The sequence below is a fragment of the Parasteatoda tepidariorum genome, chromosome 1, assembly GCF_982258835.1.
Source record: "Parasteatoda tepidariorum strain Cologne lab strain chromosome 1, Ptep-v5.0, whole genome shotgun sequence".
NCBI classification, from domain to species: Eukaryota; Metazoa; Arthropoda; class Arachnida; order Araneae; family Theridiidae; genus Parasteatoda; species Parasteatoda tepidariorum.
The window spans coordinates 46,236,813-46,255,562 of NC_141755.1; the positions used below are offsets into that span (position 1 = coordinate 46,236,813).

The following is an 18,750-nucleotide window of genomic DNA, read 5'->3' on the forward strand; positions in this document are numbered from 1 at the left end:
AAAAACTTCAAAATTAACCTTAAAATCTTGAAGTCTTGTGATTTGAAAAACCATTTTCGAGAACTTTATTTTAGCATTACTTTCGCATTGAATTATCGGCATATTTTATAACTTTTTCTATAAGTTTATAGCTTTATATCATATATTTGATATGCATTTTTGTGTAAATCTCTATTTTTGTTATTTCAGATGAAGAGCTGACGTGTAATGTTTGCGAACGTTCCTTCAACAGTGTGCGGAAGTTAGAGCAGCATCAGCAAAGAAAACGTCACTATGGTTGTTCGATATGTGACTCTATATTTCCAGGACTCATGGCGCTAGAACTGCACAAAGAAACCCTTGACCACTGGTCTGATTATGAGCTGAGAGTAAAGCAGGTCCACGAAGAAGATAAAGAATCGGATTCCGAAGAGGAGCTTGAAGAACACAGAGTCTACAGTGGAAGAACACGAGACGAATTGAGGAGACTTCTTCTCTGATGGTGTCGATTCTGCTGCCGTATATTTAAGCCCAGGCAGCAGGAATACAATCTACAGTTGTGACACCACCAAAACATTTACAGAAAAAGTAGCTTCTGAAAATTGAAAGTACTCACTGTGATTTTCTATAAAAGTCTGCTTTGAATGTTAAATGTAAACGATGCAGTTTGGCTGATGTGTTTTCATTTCATATTGTAGATGAATGATCTGTAGATTGATCCCCACTCTTGCTCAGTATTCATTTTTGTTTTTTTAAATAAAAATTTCGCATGTCATACGTAGGTGCAATCAGAATTTAGAAAAAATTAGTTGTTATGGCTTAAATCACATGTGTAGTAATTAATAGCGAAACAGAATCTGTTTCCTCACCAAATTCTCCAAGAAAACCTAAAATTAGATACATTGGATAATATCATACTTATGGATCGATTTTCTGAAGGTTAATGGTTTAATAGATCTTCTCTGATTTCATCAGACAGTTGGAGGAAAAACTACAACAATAACTTATGGTTAAAGTAATAGCTATAAATTTCTATGAAGTTTTACGAAAAGCTGAATTTAATCTTGAATTTAACCATGAATTTTTTCAATGAATCTTTGTTTTGATATAAACTATTTATCAATTGTAAAGGACCAAGATGTCAATATCATCACGTTAAATATAAAGAAGATTTATAAAAAGTGACTATATAAAGGACATAAATTATAGGAAATAACTTTTTAAGACATTGGTCGGTATCTTTTGAACTTTTCCCCATAGTCTTGCTGAAATTTTATGTACTATACAATTCTGACTAAAGTATATTTGATAATGACCACTGATCATATAAAGCGGTTGCCAATCTTTTGATCCTCAAGGACCATCACCTCATTCTTTTTTTTTGGGGGGGGGGAGGAAGCGTAAAAATTCTCAACTATTCAAAGGGGTTTCTTTTTAAATATATATCAACAAAATAAAATTCATGGGTTTCGATAAATTTTAATATTGTTTCAATTAAAAAATTATTCAAGGTGGTCAGTTTTCAAATAAACATGTGGGAATATTTCACATGACGACCAAGGAGGAGAAAGAAGAGTTTACTTAATAATTACTATAAAAGTAATCATTTGGACTTCATATTAGGGGGACTGACATTACCGGATACAAAACTCTTCCACCAGCCAAATCATTACATCTTTGCAATACGATAAGAAGACTTCGTTAGAAAATTACAGTGAGTGTATTCGTGATTTAGACTGACTGAATTTTGCCAACCCTTAAACTAGAAGAATAATTTTTAGCAAGATATGGGTTTTTTGGAATTTGTAACTTTTGTATCAAACTTTAGGACAACATTAGTTGAATAAACCAACCTACAAAACAAACGAAAGTGATAATACTTAAGATGAATGGACTGCAACTGATTATATGAAGGCTTATTTTTTAAAATGCATATGAACTTTGCCTTATTACAAGAAAAAAAATCAATGTTAACTTGAAGGCTTATGGACAATTTAGATATTCAAAAAATTATAAACTTTTCAACTCAATGTATCTCCTGATTTTTTAGTTAAAATATCTGTGAATTAAAGATAATATATATTAATTCTTGAACTAGAATAAGTAAAAATTTTATGCTATAATTATTAACATACTGGTTTGAGTAAAAGTTTTTAATTATGAGCCCTATATATTACAAAAAGAAATCATTAATCTCTTAATTAAACTTAAAATTAATATTTTTTTCGTAAAAAATTCCAGTTTAAATTCTAACGGTTGTAGCACTTAATATATCAATAAATAATATTATATATTTGTTATCCAAGCTAATAATTTTTATTTATTGATTCTATGTTAAGTGTGTGAATCGATGTAAGTTATTGAGTGATTTGAGTTATTAATATAAGTTATTAATTGAGTGAGTGATAATTTATTCAAATTTTTTAAAATATTCAATATATTGAAAATGGTTTAGAATGTAATGTATATGTAAAGTAAATTTTTACGTAACCGTTTAAAAAGTTTTGTTTTCATTATTTCAGTTTTCCTAAAGCATTTAAAAATTTACCTCTAGAAATTGAAATTTAGAAAAACAATATATTTACTCAAAAACTATTTATTGTATACAGAAACGTGTTCTAAGAAAAAGAATTTTTTTAAATATAATTGTTTAAAATATAATTAAAAGTTATTTTTCTTCCGATTAATTTTTTAAACAAAAATGTAGTATAATTCATTTAAATATAAAAAAAATAAGATTAATTGCAGGGAATATAGAGAAAAAACTAAGAATTTCAAACAATGCTTTTTTTTTATCCATAATATAAATTATTTTTCTCGATATGTATGATTGAACATTTATTTTACACACCAAATTAATAAAATAAACTCGTCTTTTATAGTTTAATTTGATGGAAAACGTCTAACATTGAAGTGAGTAATTGAAAAATGAGCTCATATAAAAATAAGTTTTGATAGTATTAAAAGAGCAAGGATTAAAAAGCGATAATAAAAGAAAGTGCAAAACATAATGGTCTGCAAGAGTGGATGAAAATTGGATAAAATAAAATGGTGCGACCTAATTCAAAAAGTGCGGTTATATAAGGTTAAAGAACTGAATAAATTAGAAATGCTTTAGCCCATAAACTCCCAACATTAACTCTTATCAAACATTTCACTGACATCTCATTATACGTATAGCAAAACTCTAATACATCGGTAAATTTGTAGGTTTTAGTTTAAAACCTTCTCCGTTTAGTGATAAAGTTACTATCATAGCTTTGCTATATTCATGACATTTTGCCAACTGAGACTCGATTTTACAATTCTTGTATCTCACAAAATTCATCAGCTCATAAGTTTAATGGCATAAATGTTTTCTTCTAATGAAAAAATTTAGTTGAGATCTGGAAGTTTTAATTGAAAACGTTTTTACAAAGCGTGATTTTTTTTCCTTAAATGTATTTTAAAAACAAGTGTCTATCGTAATAAGGGCAGTAAAAATGTGTATGAGTTGTCACAATGAGTAAGGCGTTTTCCGTCAAAATTCACCAATAGAGCGCATTTTCATTTTTTTTAAACAAAAATGTTTTTAGAGAGACAAAGATTGAGCGAATAATAACTAGTTTAGAAAAATACTATGACTACAAAATATAGATATCTCGAAACATGGCATAGCATATAAGTGCCCTAAATTACTCAAAAGCTCCCAGAAACTTAGAAATATAGTTATAAATTTCTAAAAAAAAATAAATATTATTTTTCGCAAATAATCTATTAAAAATAAATAGGACTTTAAACTAGCTTCAGAAATATAGCTTGGAATAGACGAAATTTATTTTCCAACAAACCGTTTTTAAATAGATTTTAAATTAACCTTCATAATAATCAATGATAACTATGAGCTATATACAAGGAATAGAGATTATGAGTTTAAATATCTTAATACATAAAATTAATGCACTGTATCGTAGGTCTGCATTATCATGAGATGCACCAATTATTTTACATCATACTTTGTTTTTATGACGTAACATGTATGTAAATGGAAAATATTTGTAAATAAACTTACTACATCATCATTTAATTGTTTTATTAAGTATTTGAATATAGACAATTTTCATATAAACTGACTCCATATCACTTATTTGGTGAAACTATGACGTAGCTGCAAAATCAAGTAACGTCATTGTTTCACCTTTGAAAAACATCGACCAATAGCAAAAAAGGATAAATTCGGATTAATTTTTTATTTATTTATTCATTTCATTTTTCATTATTTTTTTAACATCTCTTTCGATATTTTAGCGGGAATAGAGTGTTCTATATATCGCTCATTTGGTGAAACAATGACGTAACTTGATTTTGCAGTTACGTCATTGTTTCACCAAATGAGCGATAGAAAAAATATTATTTTTCCTTTGAAAAACATCGACCAATGGCAAAAAAAGGATAAATTCGGATTAATTTCTTATTTATTTATTTATTTTATTTTTCATTTTTTTTTAACATCTCTTTCGATATTTTAGCGGGAATAGAGTGTTCTATATATCGCTCATTTGGTGAAGCAATGACGTAACTTGATTTTGCAGTTATCCTACGATACTTGATCAGCTCATTGTTTCACCAAATGAGCGATATAAACATACTTAATATCTCCACATAAAAACGTTTGGTTCGGTAAATCTTATTTTGTATTTCCCTCGTGCAAGTTTATCGATGTCATTTCAATTTGTAATGGTGTAAACAACTTGCAAAAAAATAAAAGAAACCCCCAAAATGACTTTAGATCAGATTTTCGTGTAATAAGACTCAAAATTAATGGTTCAAGGGAGTGACTTAAAATATGCTAATTATTTTCTGCCGATGGCATTTTAAGCTACGAAAAGAGAGAAAAAACGGATTGTCTCTGAATAAGTATACCTTTTTCCAGACAGATTTGGATTTCTGACTTGCAAAATATCGAAGGTAGCCGCAGTCTGAGTAATATGATCCCATTGTTTGGTCAGGAGAAAAATTTAAAATTTTGTTTTTAATTTAAAACTAGTTAGCATCGTTAAGATTTTGTATGTTGCATGCAAAATTGCAATTTTTAAATTGTGTAAAATATTGCATGTCATGCAATTTAAAATTTATTCAACTGTTATCAAATATAAAAAGAAATGATTAAAAATTATTTTTTGCACGGAATTAACTTTTGGCAAACGTATCTCATAGTTGCAAGCAAATATTTTTCAATTCGTCTTAAAATTTCTCGAGATGTAGGAAAATATGCAAAAGATAAAAAGAGTAAAAGTAAGGGGACCAAACTTTCGACCGCATTTGACCCCACTACTGGGACTGCATTTTCCAAATTGTTTTTAGGGTAAGAAATCCAAATTCAACTAAAAAAAGAATTTATCCAGAAAAAGTTTTTTTTTGTGTAAGATTTCGTAACTTAAAATATCATTTGCACTAATTAATTAGCATATTTGAGGTTACCCCCTCAGATCAATAAGTTTGATTATTAGTACGAGAAAATCCGATCATTTGATCAAAAGTTATTCAAGCTGTTTCTTTTCCCCCCTGTATCTTTTGCCTTGTTTATTACGTGCTGTGGGGTCAAATAGTTCAGTATTTCGGGGAAAATAACTTAAATATTTTTTGTTCTGCAATAACATATTGAAAGCAAGCAATTGATTCTAGTTACAAACGTTTAGTTGTACCTTTGTAAAGTGATTGTGACAGGCATTAAAATTTCTATAACATTTTATCATTAAATTTCTTTTTACTAAAGGAAAACTCAAATAATATTTAAAGCAACTGTTTCGTATGAAATACAAAACATCCCTTTTACCTTGTTGACAGAATCAGCCTAGCAAAAAGTTGAAAGGTGTCATTTAAAGCTGCCATTTTTTCTTTTCCGCCCTTTAATCATTTTCATTTCATTTCAGCTTCAGGATTATTATTTAAATTACTTATTCTTTTTTTAATATATGCTAATCGACCGGATATGTGGAGAGCTCACACCAGAAAAGTCCTGGGTTTGAATTCCGCACAAGGCATAAATGATTTTTCATTCTCTATACTATTTGTCTTTACTGTGGGAGCAACGATGACCCACCTAATATGGTGCCCCTGAAAGAGTGGACAACAAATCTGCCCTAGTGATACCTGAATGAAGAGTGTCAATTGGGTGGCCATTGGACATTTTTTAAAATTTTATTATATATTTGTATTCTGATTCTTAGCTTTAAAAACATGTTAGCTACAGTTTAAAAATCATTTTTCGTTTAATTATCAACTAAAATTTTGTTTTCACAAGTCAGCAATTAACAAATATTGAATTTAACTTTTTTGTCATTTCAGATTTTTGCCAAATGAAATTTTTATGTTTTGTCGACTAACATATTTTAAACAGTAATTTAAAGTACATTTAAATTTCATAGAACTTTTATTTGTTATGTGTTTAAAAATTATAGAAGGCAATTTTAGAATTTTAAATCTTTTGGAAAAGAAATTTTAATATCCATAGTAACACTTGTACGAAACAACATTGAATAAAGCTTACATTTTTTCTTGTTTCCTACACTTTTATGTTTTTATTAGCAAAAGATCTAAACAACAATTTATTTAATTAAAATCCAAAGGTCAAAACTTCAGCTTTGCTTTTCTATATTTTTCATGAAAAATAATTTAAAATTTAAATTAAATTTTTTTTAATAATTTCGTTATGAATAATGAAAAGAATAAAATTTCATAAAATTTTGATAAAAACTATCACTACTTTTTGATATATTAGGGGTATAATCTTTTCCTTTTCGTACAAATAAAAGTATTGTTTCCTTAAAGAATGATATAAAAGTAATGAAATAGTTTCATTTTTGTTACATAATTTTTCATTTCTTGAATAGCTTTTTGATGACGAATCTTTTTTTGGCAAAATAAGGGAAATATTTTATTAAAAGGGAAGGAAAAATAATGATAAAATTCTTCGAGATGAGAAAAAAAAACTACTAAATTTTGAAAAGCAATTATAAAAAGATTTCGATACATTGCATAATACGTTATTTTTTTAAGCACCATGTACTGAAACAAAGCATGAAACTATTTGTATTTTATACAAATTATAAATAACTGTTTCGCTGAAAATGTAAGAACACAATGAATTTTTAGCAATTTTGACAAAGACAGATCACAATTTTGACCAGAACCAGAGAACGATCAATCTCCAATTCAGTACCCCCAGAGGTATTGATTTGTTCTGGGAACATGGAGGACTTTGTGACTAGACAGATTTAGCGTGCCCCTATCACCTTTTACTACACTGGGTGTCTTCGCCCGGCTGGATTTAAACTCCCATTCTCACAATGAATAAATGTAATATATATATATATATATATATATATATATATATATATATATATATATATATATATATATATATATATATATATATTTAATACTTTTCTACTTTATTTACTGAGAATTTCCTTCTTCTAGATTATTTTCTCCTTATGTGTAATTAAATAAGAATTACACAGTTCTTTTGACAAAAATAATTTAATATTTTACAGACATAAATGAATTAAATAAGAATTATTGTTCCAAACACACAAGAATTATTGCTCAATTTATTAAGAATTATTGCTAAGAATTATTGCCGTACCATACTTTGGTAATCGCATGCTGACAATTTCATTCGGTATCAATTTATCTAGTGGAATTCTTCGGAGAATAATACTATTCGTACAAAGTAAGCTTAAATTTTTCGAATGTGTTGGAACAGAAGAATAATTGCGGGAAGAAAAGTTTCCCTTCTTCAAATTTTCTGGTGAAAAGACATTTCAGTGTTTATAGATAATGAATGTTCTAGTGCTACAAAGTTTGGGAGAAAAGTTTTATTCTGAATTTATAGCATCTGTTTTATTTCAGTTGCAGCATAAAGTTGGATATTGAAAATGAATACATTCAGTTAAGTCAAATTTGTATCCACTTTACTTTTCTTACCTTTTTTTTTAAAAGAACTAGTCTCAAAGAATACATGCGCCTAAGTACAAGAGTGAAAGAAAAAACTTAATTTCAAAAAAATAAAACTACTACTTAATTTTGTAGAAATTTATTTTCGCATTTGGTTAGTGTACAGTAGTTAAATTTCACTGAAGTTAACGTAACAAAAATGTAAAATTATATTATTTTGCTGTTTTCTCAGAATATAGCTTAGATTCTTCTTCTACACATTTTCAAAAACTCCCTACGATATTCTATCAATATCGGATTAGTGTATACATAAATACACCAAAGAGCCATTACATATTATGACCACCCTCCATCTGTAACAATGGGTTCGCTCAGGTTTTCATGGTTTCTCGCCCAGGAACAATGTTTTCATGGGGCACATAAGGACCCATAATCCTCATAGAACAGTCCCTGATGTCTGTAAGCTACTTGAACATTGTTGAAGACCAGGTTCATCCATTCATGGCAACAGTTTTTCCTGCGGGGGGTGGTGTTTACCGTCAGAATAATGCACCATGTCATAAGGGTCGAATCGTCATGGATTGGTTCGAGGAACATTCCAGTTACTTTCAAGTCATATCTTGGCCCCCAAATTCACCTGACCTTAATCCAATAGAGCATTTGTGGTCCTACTTGAAAAACCAAATTCGTGCTGCAGCGCTACCCCCTTGCAATGTGAGGGAATTGCAGGACCAGTTGGTGAGCGCTTGGTACCAGATACCTCAGACTACCTATCAGCACCTTGTGGAATCAAAGTCACGGCGGGTGCTAGCAACTTTGAGGGCTAAAGGTGGTCCTACATGTTATTAGCAGGGTGGTCATAATGTAATGGCTCTTCGGTGTATATATATATATATATAGATAGATAGATAGATAGATAGATAAATTATAGAATGTCTCATACGAGTCTTTCTTACATTAAATCATAAGCTTAAAATAAATTTTTCTTATTAATTTTAAGACGTAGAAATCGTTTTTTCACAAACAGTCATAAAGAATCAAAATGTCAATTAAAAGAATGCTTTCTAAAGTTAATGGGTGATAATTCTTAGAAACATAATCATTAAAAAAATCCAAAAAATTCTCTATCCTCTGAACGACGTCATGTTTTGGAACATATCAAAATCTCTAAATGTTTGGAACATATCAAAATATAAAATTTCTAAAGGTCGTACAACCAATTCCCTTTCAGAATTTCTGTGTAAATAGCAGAAGCCATCGAAAATGCGTGGCTTTTTCGTAATGTAACTACTAGCAAAACTACGGCCTAAATGGCCAAACTACAAGACCTTGTTGAGGGAAACCTAGTTCTTAAGAATTCATCATAAGATGCTAAATAAAACTAAAAAGAAGTCAACTTGTTTCTTCATTCTGCGGAAATGATTTGCGTTTTTTTTTTCAATTAAGATCATACATTCTTACCAGCTGATAATTCTTTAATTAGTATCTTAGGGTAGCAAAGTAAATTTTAAAATATATTTGAAACAATGAGAAAAAGAGACGAGGGAAAGAAAATGTTGAAACGCAATTACTCTTTCTGAAACAGAAAAAAAGATTAAAACAAAAATATTATTGAACTTATAATTCACTCAAGTTCCTGTTGATGTTAAGAAAAGCCAGAAGATTCCTGTTATTTCCTTCCCAAAAGAAGAAATTCGAAAAAGATGCAATTGGGTCATCAATCAGCGAAAAAAGAAAGATAAAATATTCTATCACGCTGCTCATGTCGAAAATATACAATCGTGAAAGAATTAATATGAAACAACAAATTTTCGTCAAAAAATCATTGCATTTTCAGAATCATTGAGTAAGCCATCTGTATAATTCTGTATAATCATGAGATATGAAAACTTTATTGAAGACTCCAAAAACTGAAATTATGAAAAAGTATTTTTCTTTTTTTTCGTGCATCTTCCCGTAAAATTTTGAAGTAAAACCTTTATACTGTGAATTATTATTTTTTAATAATATTATGTGGATACATACTATTCTTCTAAATGGGTAGGTTATTTTTAGAAAAATCTAATCTGTTTCTAAAAGCAATTTTTTTTTAAAGTTTTTTAAGAAGAAGTTCATTTGTTTCTTCGTATTTCGTTGGATACATTATGGATTAAATATTTTTTTAAATTATAATACTCATCAGGTTTCATATTAGAAATTGTTCATAAATTTATAGAAGTGAATTTTCTTAAACTTGATGAGCTTAAATGATAGAAAAGATTGAGGTATATTATATTAATATTCTCTTACTGTTTGCGTTACTTATGTTTCTCATTATTATTAATTGTGTTAGTTTTAACGAATTTTTTTAAGAAATTTACAACTGAAAATAAGAAAGAGCAAAGAAATCATGAGTGTGATATCGGTGATAATCATAATGGTGTTAGAAATAGTGGAATTTATATGGAACTGGAATTTATTAATTCTAAAACAATACGAACTTCTAGTAATTTTAATAATGCTGAAATTTATGTTGATGTAGAATTAGATAATTTAAATGTAAAACATAGTGCAAATGAAACTAAATTTTTTAGATTTTGGAGCAGTTGTTCCACTTTTCGAAGGTAAAAAAAAACATGAAAAGTTAAGTAATGGTTCGAATTATTTGAAAGTCAGACTAAATTGTTTTATTTATCTCTTTTACATAAATTGGTATATGCTAAAAGGTGTGTACACAAAAATGCTTTGATACTTTTTCGTAGCCACCCTTATTGCATAATATAAAAAAAGCGTGCGCATGCAACGGTGGAAGAATATTTTTTTAAAATTAACAGAAATTGCAAGTCAGAGTAAAATTGATGCTCAAGCTTTGATGAGATATTGTATTAATGGCATTACCGATACAGTAGATAATAAAACTATATTATATCGGTCAACTAATTTAAAAGATTTTAAAAATGTATGAAAGATATTTGACCAAATTTGCACGGATAGAATAAATAATAGATATTAATCACGAAACTTAAATTTTGTTATTAAAAAATTACGCGCACTGTAAATTTTGTGAAAAATTGGCCCACGAAAAGCATATCACGGGAAGCAATCCTGTTCGATCACTAGAAACAAACTGAAGTAATCCTGCTATAACTAAAGAAAAAACAGGAACATCAAACAATCACTAGTATCAATTACTTGTGTCAGAATGCGTAGAAAGTTAACAATCCGTACAACATAAGGATGAAATAAAAAACAAAGATAACTCGAGTTTCATGCAAATATTAATGTTAAACTAAGATACGGGATGAACAATCAATTTGATATCCGATCTTATTATATTGAAATTGAATTTTCCTGGTAAAAGCTGTAAAGGAATAAAAGTGATCTAAACTAGAGAAAACTTAACACTTGCAAAAAAGTGTATCCTTAATTAAAAATTGGTGATTTGGTTAGATCGACTGAATTTCGATACTGGGCCATACTGGGGATACAATCATTATGTGATTTTCACATCGTTATAAATAGTATAAAGCAAATTGTTTCTCAGGGAAACAGAAAATTGATTACTTTCTCCCCTTTGGAAAATCTTTGTTTTCTCTGGAAAATCTTTGTCTGATCTTGTCTTTACAAGTTATAACTTAAAATTCATTGCAAATAAGTGTTAGCAACAGCAAACAACGGAAGAATAAAACAGAAAGGGAGAACATTAAACAAACAATAAAGAAAAGAAAAAGTTAAAGTAGGTAGGTCTAAAGATTTCAAATGTTTCTGAAATAAATTCTGATGATGGAAACACAATTTATCGGGATGATATCCATAAAATAACAGAATTGATAGAAAACATAAAAAATTCTGATTCTCTTGGAATTTTCAATCTATATGAGAGCATTTCTGCTAAACATAAATTTGACGCTGAGGAAATTGGAATAGAATCACAACGAGTGAGGTCAACATCAGACTTCGAAGCCATATAAAACATCACCAAAACAACAGGAAGAGATAGAAGCCACATTCGGAATTTAATTAAAACGTAACATAATAAAAGAAAGTTCTTCACCATACTCTGCCCCAGTAACACTTCTGTTTAAAAAAGAAAAAAAAGTAGGTTATAAGTAGATTTCAGAAAATTAAACCAAGTGACGAAGCCGGATGTTGAACCTAATTATAATCATTAAGTGATAAATTAGCCCAGAGCTCTTTTTTCAGTAGAATCGTTTTAAATTCCGGTTATTGAAATTTAAAAGTACACCCAGAAGACACAAAATAATTAGCATTTGCTACACGTCATTGGTTGTATGAGTAGTTACGTTTACCTTTTGGTTGGAAGAATGCTCCAAGCATTTTCCAACGAACTATTCATAGAATACTGAATTATAAAATTAAATTTGTAACGAACAATTTTGATGACGCAACAATTTATTCTAATAGTTATTCAGAACATTTAGATCGTATTAAACAAATTTTTGAAATACGTAAGCAAGAAAATATAAAATAAAACTTATTTTGATGACGCAACAATTTATTCTAATAGTTATTCAGAACATTTAGATCGTATTAAACAAATTTTTGAAATACGTAAGCAAAAAAATATAACATAAAACTTTATAAATGTTAATTTTTGAAAGAAAAAAAGTTACTTTCTAAGATATTAAATAACTAATGGAAGTGTAACACCAAGTAATAATAAATTAGTAATAGTAATCAAAAAATTAAAACATCCTACAAATGTAAAATTTTCACGATGGTTTTTATTCTCTATGACAAATTTATAGATAAATATTCAAAAATTCGAAATCCACTAAATAACTTGTTAAAAAAAAGATACTAATTGGAAATGGAGTGGGATGGAATGTCAACAATCATTTGAGATGCTAAAATCATTGCTGATTAATAAACAAATTTTGAAAATATTTAATCCCTTTTATGATTGTCAAATATTTGTTGATGCTATTAGTACAATGGTATAGGCGCCGTTTAAAAACAATGTGATGTCTCTAGAGTTTTGTATCCCATAGCGTTCCACTCTCGCTCATTAAAAGATTATGAAACTAATGATTGCATCACTGAGCTGAAATATCTCGCTATTGTGGATAGTTAAAATAAATTTCAGAATTATCTTTTCGGGGAAAAATTTACTATATACATACAGACAATGCAGCCTTGGTGTGGCTCAAAAATTTCAAAACTCTCGACGGGAGATTATTTTACTGGTTATTACATTTAAGCATAAATCATTACGTAGTAAAATATACTAAAGGTAGTACAAATATTGAAGCGGATATGCTTCCGAGAAAAACCGACCAAAAGAAACACCAGATTCAAACGCGAATGTAAACAATGATGGAAGTCAAGTATTACATATTTAACAATTAAATGAAATTATTGAGGCTCTAAAAAGTGACAATTTAACTGGAAAATTTGACGAAATTAATAATATATTATGCTTTCGTAAAAGAGGATTTACCAAAGTTGCACTACATTTTCATTACAGTTAAAATTGCTCAAAATTGCTCATTAAAAATTGGAACATCCTGGTATTCAAAAAACAATTAATTTATTAACTTCTGCTTATTATTTGCCAACATTACTTCTGATATAACTAAATTTATTAAGCATTGTCACGCATGTCAAATGAATAAAATGTCCCTACGAAAATGATTTGGGCTTTTACAAGCAATGTCTCCTGTTGATAAACCACTTGATTTACTGGCAATTGATAGCTTTGATGGTCTTAACAATTATAATTCAACTAAAAAATATTTGGCAGTAATTATCTTACTTTATATATAGTAGAGCTTTTGCTTCAAACTCAATTTCAACAGGATATACGGTTATTCTTCATATATATATATATATATATATATATATATATATATATATATATATATATATATATATATATATATATATATATATATATATATATATATATATATATATATATATATATATATATATATATATATATATATATATATATGTATATATATATATATATATATATATATATATATATATATATATATATATATATTCGTAAAATTGGTAAGTTAGAGAAAGTTATACTTTTCCCGTAAACTTTATAATCCCATAATCTTATAAACTCCAACAGAATCGTTTTCATGAATCAATTCTATCTTTAGTTTTCATGTAATCCCAACTAACTGTAAACTATAGTATTTTGGAACTGATTCTGCTACTTTTAAAGGTACTTAAAATTTAATTAATGTCTACTTTCAAGTACTTTCCAAAAACAGTTTCGAACATAAATTAGTTTCAGTTAAGAATTTATTATTTTCTAATAATGCTCCAGTTTAATATAATTTAAAAAATAAACTTTCGGCGTTCTACCAATTTCCTGAACATTTTATTGTACATCTACACCTTCATCTTATATGGAAAAGAAAACCTAAATTGCTTTGACAATAGAGGGATTCTTTTATTATCTCTACTAAGAGTGAAACACATCGTAAGTGTAAAAAAACCACATTTATTCTATCGTCAGGTAGAAAGAAGAAGAAGAGAAACATTCTTAACTGGCGCCCTGGTGATTGCGGTATGTACAGTTACACTGATGATTCTTTGGAAGGTACTTGTTCTTGAAGTACTTTTAGCTTCGCAATATTTCACTTGCCGAAGTAAATGAATGTCAGATTAGAAATAAAAAAAATTCAAGATTACCTTCTCCCGTTGATTTCTTTAACTTAGAAATAATTGTTGATTTTTTTTCTAGTTCAGTGTATTATTTGCTTACGTAACGCATAGTGTTCCAGACAAAAATGGGTTTCTGTTACTTCGATGTTCTTACAAAATACTTTTGATGATTTCCAAATCTCTTTCATTAGATTCAAATGAGCAGATCTTATGGACCCTAATTACTTTGATTTATTTTCACACAATCAAGGTTTCTTTCTAAGTGATAATATATTTGTTAATCATAACCCTTAATTGTTTATTCTGAAGTTTAATAAATATTTATACATATATTTTTTTTATTTAAAACTGTATCGTGATATTACTATTCTCTTAAATACTGAGTTGTGTCATAATTCCAGCATTCTTCGTGTAAACAAAGGTTTTCAAAACTCCGTTGACAGCTTCATAATTTTTAGACTTCTCGTTTGTAAAATAGCGTATTTTTTTCCTAGAACAGAAATAATAATTTAAACGCAAAATAATATATTTTTTGCTTAATTAAATCTGTATTCCATTATTTAGGTTATAGTTTTTGTCTCCAAGTGTTGTTGAAAGTGATTTTTTATTGTTAATGAAAGAAAAAAAGAGAAATATTATTATTCTCTTAAATACTGAGTTGTGTCATAATTCCAGCATTCTTCGTGTAAACAAAGGTTTCCGAAACTCCGTTGACTGCTTCATGTTTTTTAGACCTCTCATTTGTAAAATAGCCCATTTTTTTCCTTGAATCGAAATAATAATTTAAACGCAAAAAAAATTTATTTTTTATTTTATTAAATCTGTATTCCATTATTTAAGTTATAGTTCTTTCTCCAAGTGTTGTTGAGAGTGATTTTTTATTGTTAATGAAAGAAAAAAAAAAGAGACGCAAACACGGGAAGTGATGGGCGCTGGAGGTGGAGACTCCTAGTTATTAAAATTACTGCTATGACGAAAAAAATAACTTAGTTTCATTTCGAATTATTGATGAAATATGACTTTTTTTCAATGTCAAACGATAACAAATAAACTAGAGATATTTGCTAGGTTTTATATACTTTACTTACAATTATATTTTGCTTGGAACTGTCCCTTACTGTGATCAAAATAATTAACTTTTTGATGAGAAGTAAACCCATATTTTAAGCATGTTTCGTTTTGTAAAGAAAATATATATTTACTAAAAGCAAAAAACGTTTTTTGACTTTTTTTGGTCGAGATTTTAAGAATTGTTTTCATAGTCATACATTTTATCATTCTATTATTGATTCCTTGAAATGATAGTCACGGATATCAATATTAATCGAGCAGACGACCGCTGTAATAGCTAAGGTCGATGTTGCCAGATTCAGTTTCTCGAATAACGAAGCCCTGATGGACCACTGACTACCAATTTTGCTGTCAGAAATCACATCGTAAATCACTATTTTGTTTCATTTCGAGTGACACACGCTGTTAGAGATGGAGGAGAAGATTGAAAAAAAATTACAAAAAAAAGAGTTTTTTTACGACCCATTGGCGAAATCGCATCTGTATTCGTTGAAAACGTGTTCTTTTCAACTACAGGTTTCACAAAACAAAGTTCCAGCAGACGTATCAAATGAAATTTGTCAAATTACGAAATACAAATAAAATATAATTAATTAAATTAATGTACTATAGTGCCAGTTAAAACGTGTTAAATTGTTTTAAGTATGACACATATAAAATTGTTACTGTATTTTTTCATTTCATCTTTTTAATCTTCAGTTTACTGAAACACGTATTTAACCCATTTATGCACGCAGCCTTTTCAAAGAATGACTCTTCTAAAAAATGATATCACAAGTGTTTTATTATGAATGTTTCTTTTGCAAAAGCAGGACAGTTCTAGCAATCGTATTATTAGGTTTTCAATTAAGAACTAAAAGGAACATTTTAATTCAAAGTGTGCTCCCATATTTTCTATAAAGTTTTGCCTCGTAAGCGGCATGTTATCTCTCTCGCCATATAAGGCAAGTGAGATAAAATTTATGCAGGCAATACATTACTGAAAAGCTAATCTTGCAGCATTTTCGGAAAAAAATTGCTTTTCTTTGAAAAAGTTGTCCAAATTTTGAACGAAGTAATAGTTTGAGAAGGCTAGATCAAGTCAGTATGGAGAATCATGAAGTGGTTCCAATTTCTGTAGTATTGCCATAGTGATATGTGAAGAGCGTTGTTTGGCATTTCTATTTGTACTCTGTCAAATCTAATTTCAATCCTTTCCACGTATTGCGTCAACAGCGTGCAAACGTTAAACTAACCCATCTCCGAATCAGCCATATTCGATTGTCTCATCTTCATGTATCTGCTTTATATGTATCTATTTTATATGTATCTGTCATTTATATATCTGTTCTATAGTGCTTACCACTTTCATTGAATTTATCCACTTTTAAGTGAATTCAACTTAACACTATTTTAAAGTATTCACCAGGTTATCTAATTTTACAAATGTATTTTACTTGATCTGTTTTACCGAATTTTATTCACTTTTGAACACATCTGTTACGTTCTATACAGTTCTATCAGTTTCCTGAATTTCAGTGCGAGAAATTTACAGTATACATCTTATTTTGTAATTTGTTATAAAACCGATTGCTTGGCGCAGCGTGTCCTCTTTTAGACCTTGTGTCATTAAACCCTGAACTGTACATACCTGGTATTTAACTTTGAAAGAAATGGCTCATTCATAACTTTCAAAATGGTTTTCGTAAGTGAACATCCACGGTCGATAGCATCGTTGCTCTAGAGTAGCAAATTCGTAAAGCTTTTGCTCGTCGTAACCATTTTGCATCTACCTTTTATGTATATTGAGAAGGTGTACGATCGAGACACAAATCCTAATGACTCACTACGACATGAAACTTAGTGTCAATTAATCCATCTTTCATTTTTACGTAAAACTTGGCATTCAGACTGAAGGCGTTTTTCAAGGCAATGTTTCAAGCGTTATGCCTTTCATCATGCATGTTTTTCTCTTTTTGAATACGCTATCACTTGCAGTAGTTGGTTCACTTTATGTTGCTGATCTAAATGCAAAGCTTAACAACTGTTCCGGTCTTTTCGGAAGATATTATTTTCATATTTACTAAAAATCGTGCTATTCCATTAAACTTTTTGAATTTTAAAAATAATTATAAGTGAGTTTGACCACCACTACATATGAAAATATTTACCCCGACCTGCCCCAATTGAGGGCATACGGGTAAATGTTTATTAAAAACCAAGTAAAAAAACATTAAAGAAACATAAAACACAAAAAATGCATAAAATACATAAAATACAAAAGTCAAATGGCAACAGCCCGTAAACTTTGCGGGCGAACAATACTCTTGAACAAAATTAGCTATCTACAATTAGCCAAAATATTAAATCTTTAAGAAAACTTGACAAATATATCTGGCATGGACCACCACTACATATAAAACTTTTGTTGCTTTTGTAGTTTACTTTTGTTGTAAATAATGACCACCACTACACATAAATAATTACAACAAAAGTATATAAGCATAATAATCTTTACGATAGTGAATTTCAACCTGGTCAAAATATGAATATACCTTTGGGTAACATACTACAACTTGGAAAATCCATTCTTGGAAAGAATGAAAGTTTGCAGGTACGTAAATGTGTCATGCACATGATCTGGCATGCTTCTTAGAGCGCCAACTGCAGCTAGCTGTCAAAATTATTTTAAAATGGTGCGCAAAAATGGTCATACCCTTTTCTCACACTAAGAAGCTCTTCGTACACTTTTGTGATTACGCAACGTGCATTTTGATCCCGTAATCTTTATTCATAGTATTACCATAACAGTTGTGACGGAAACGAAATTTTTAGGTGCCATTTTTGACCCAAAACACTTTTATCTGACTGATATCGTAAGACTGTAAAACGTTGCGAGAAGATCTTTAATGTGTTACGTGTTCTCTCAAATACATTCTCTGTTGCGTATCGTTTTACCCCGTATCGACTCTACAAAGCGTTAATGCTTCCACTCTCAGATTACATTGATAGTGAGCAAAATAAGAAACTGACCACCCTGCATAACTTTTGATCTAATGATCGGATCTTCTCGTTCTTGGACTAAATCTGGCTCCAGCGGGTAACCTCAAATATACTTAATTAGTGCAGACGATATTTTAAATTACGGAATCA

The 18,750-nt window shown here is 29.0% G+C and overlaps 1 protein-coding gene across 1 annotated transcript in view; it reads left to right on the forward strand.

The window, feature by feature from the left end:
• LOC107450191 (uncharacterized) overlaps positions 1 to 4,040 on the forward strand; it is a 112,105-nt gene extending 108,065 nt beyond the window's left edge. Inside the window, exon 3 of the mRNA XM_016065938.4 lies at positions 190 to 4,040. Within this exon, the coding sequence (XP_015921424.1) occupies positions 190 to 479 (290 nt within the window). The 3' untranslated portion in view covers positions 480 to 4,040. The remainder of the gene's footprint in view (positions 1 to 189) is intronic.
• The last annotated feature ends 14,710 nt before the right edge of the window (positions 4,041 to 18,750 follow it).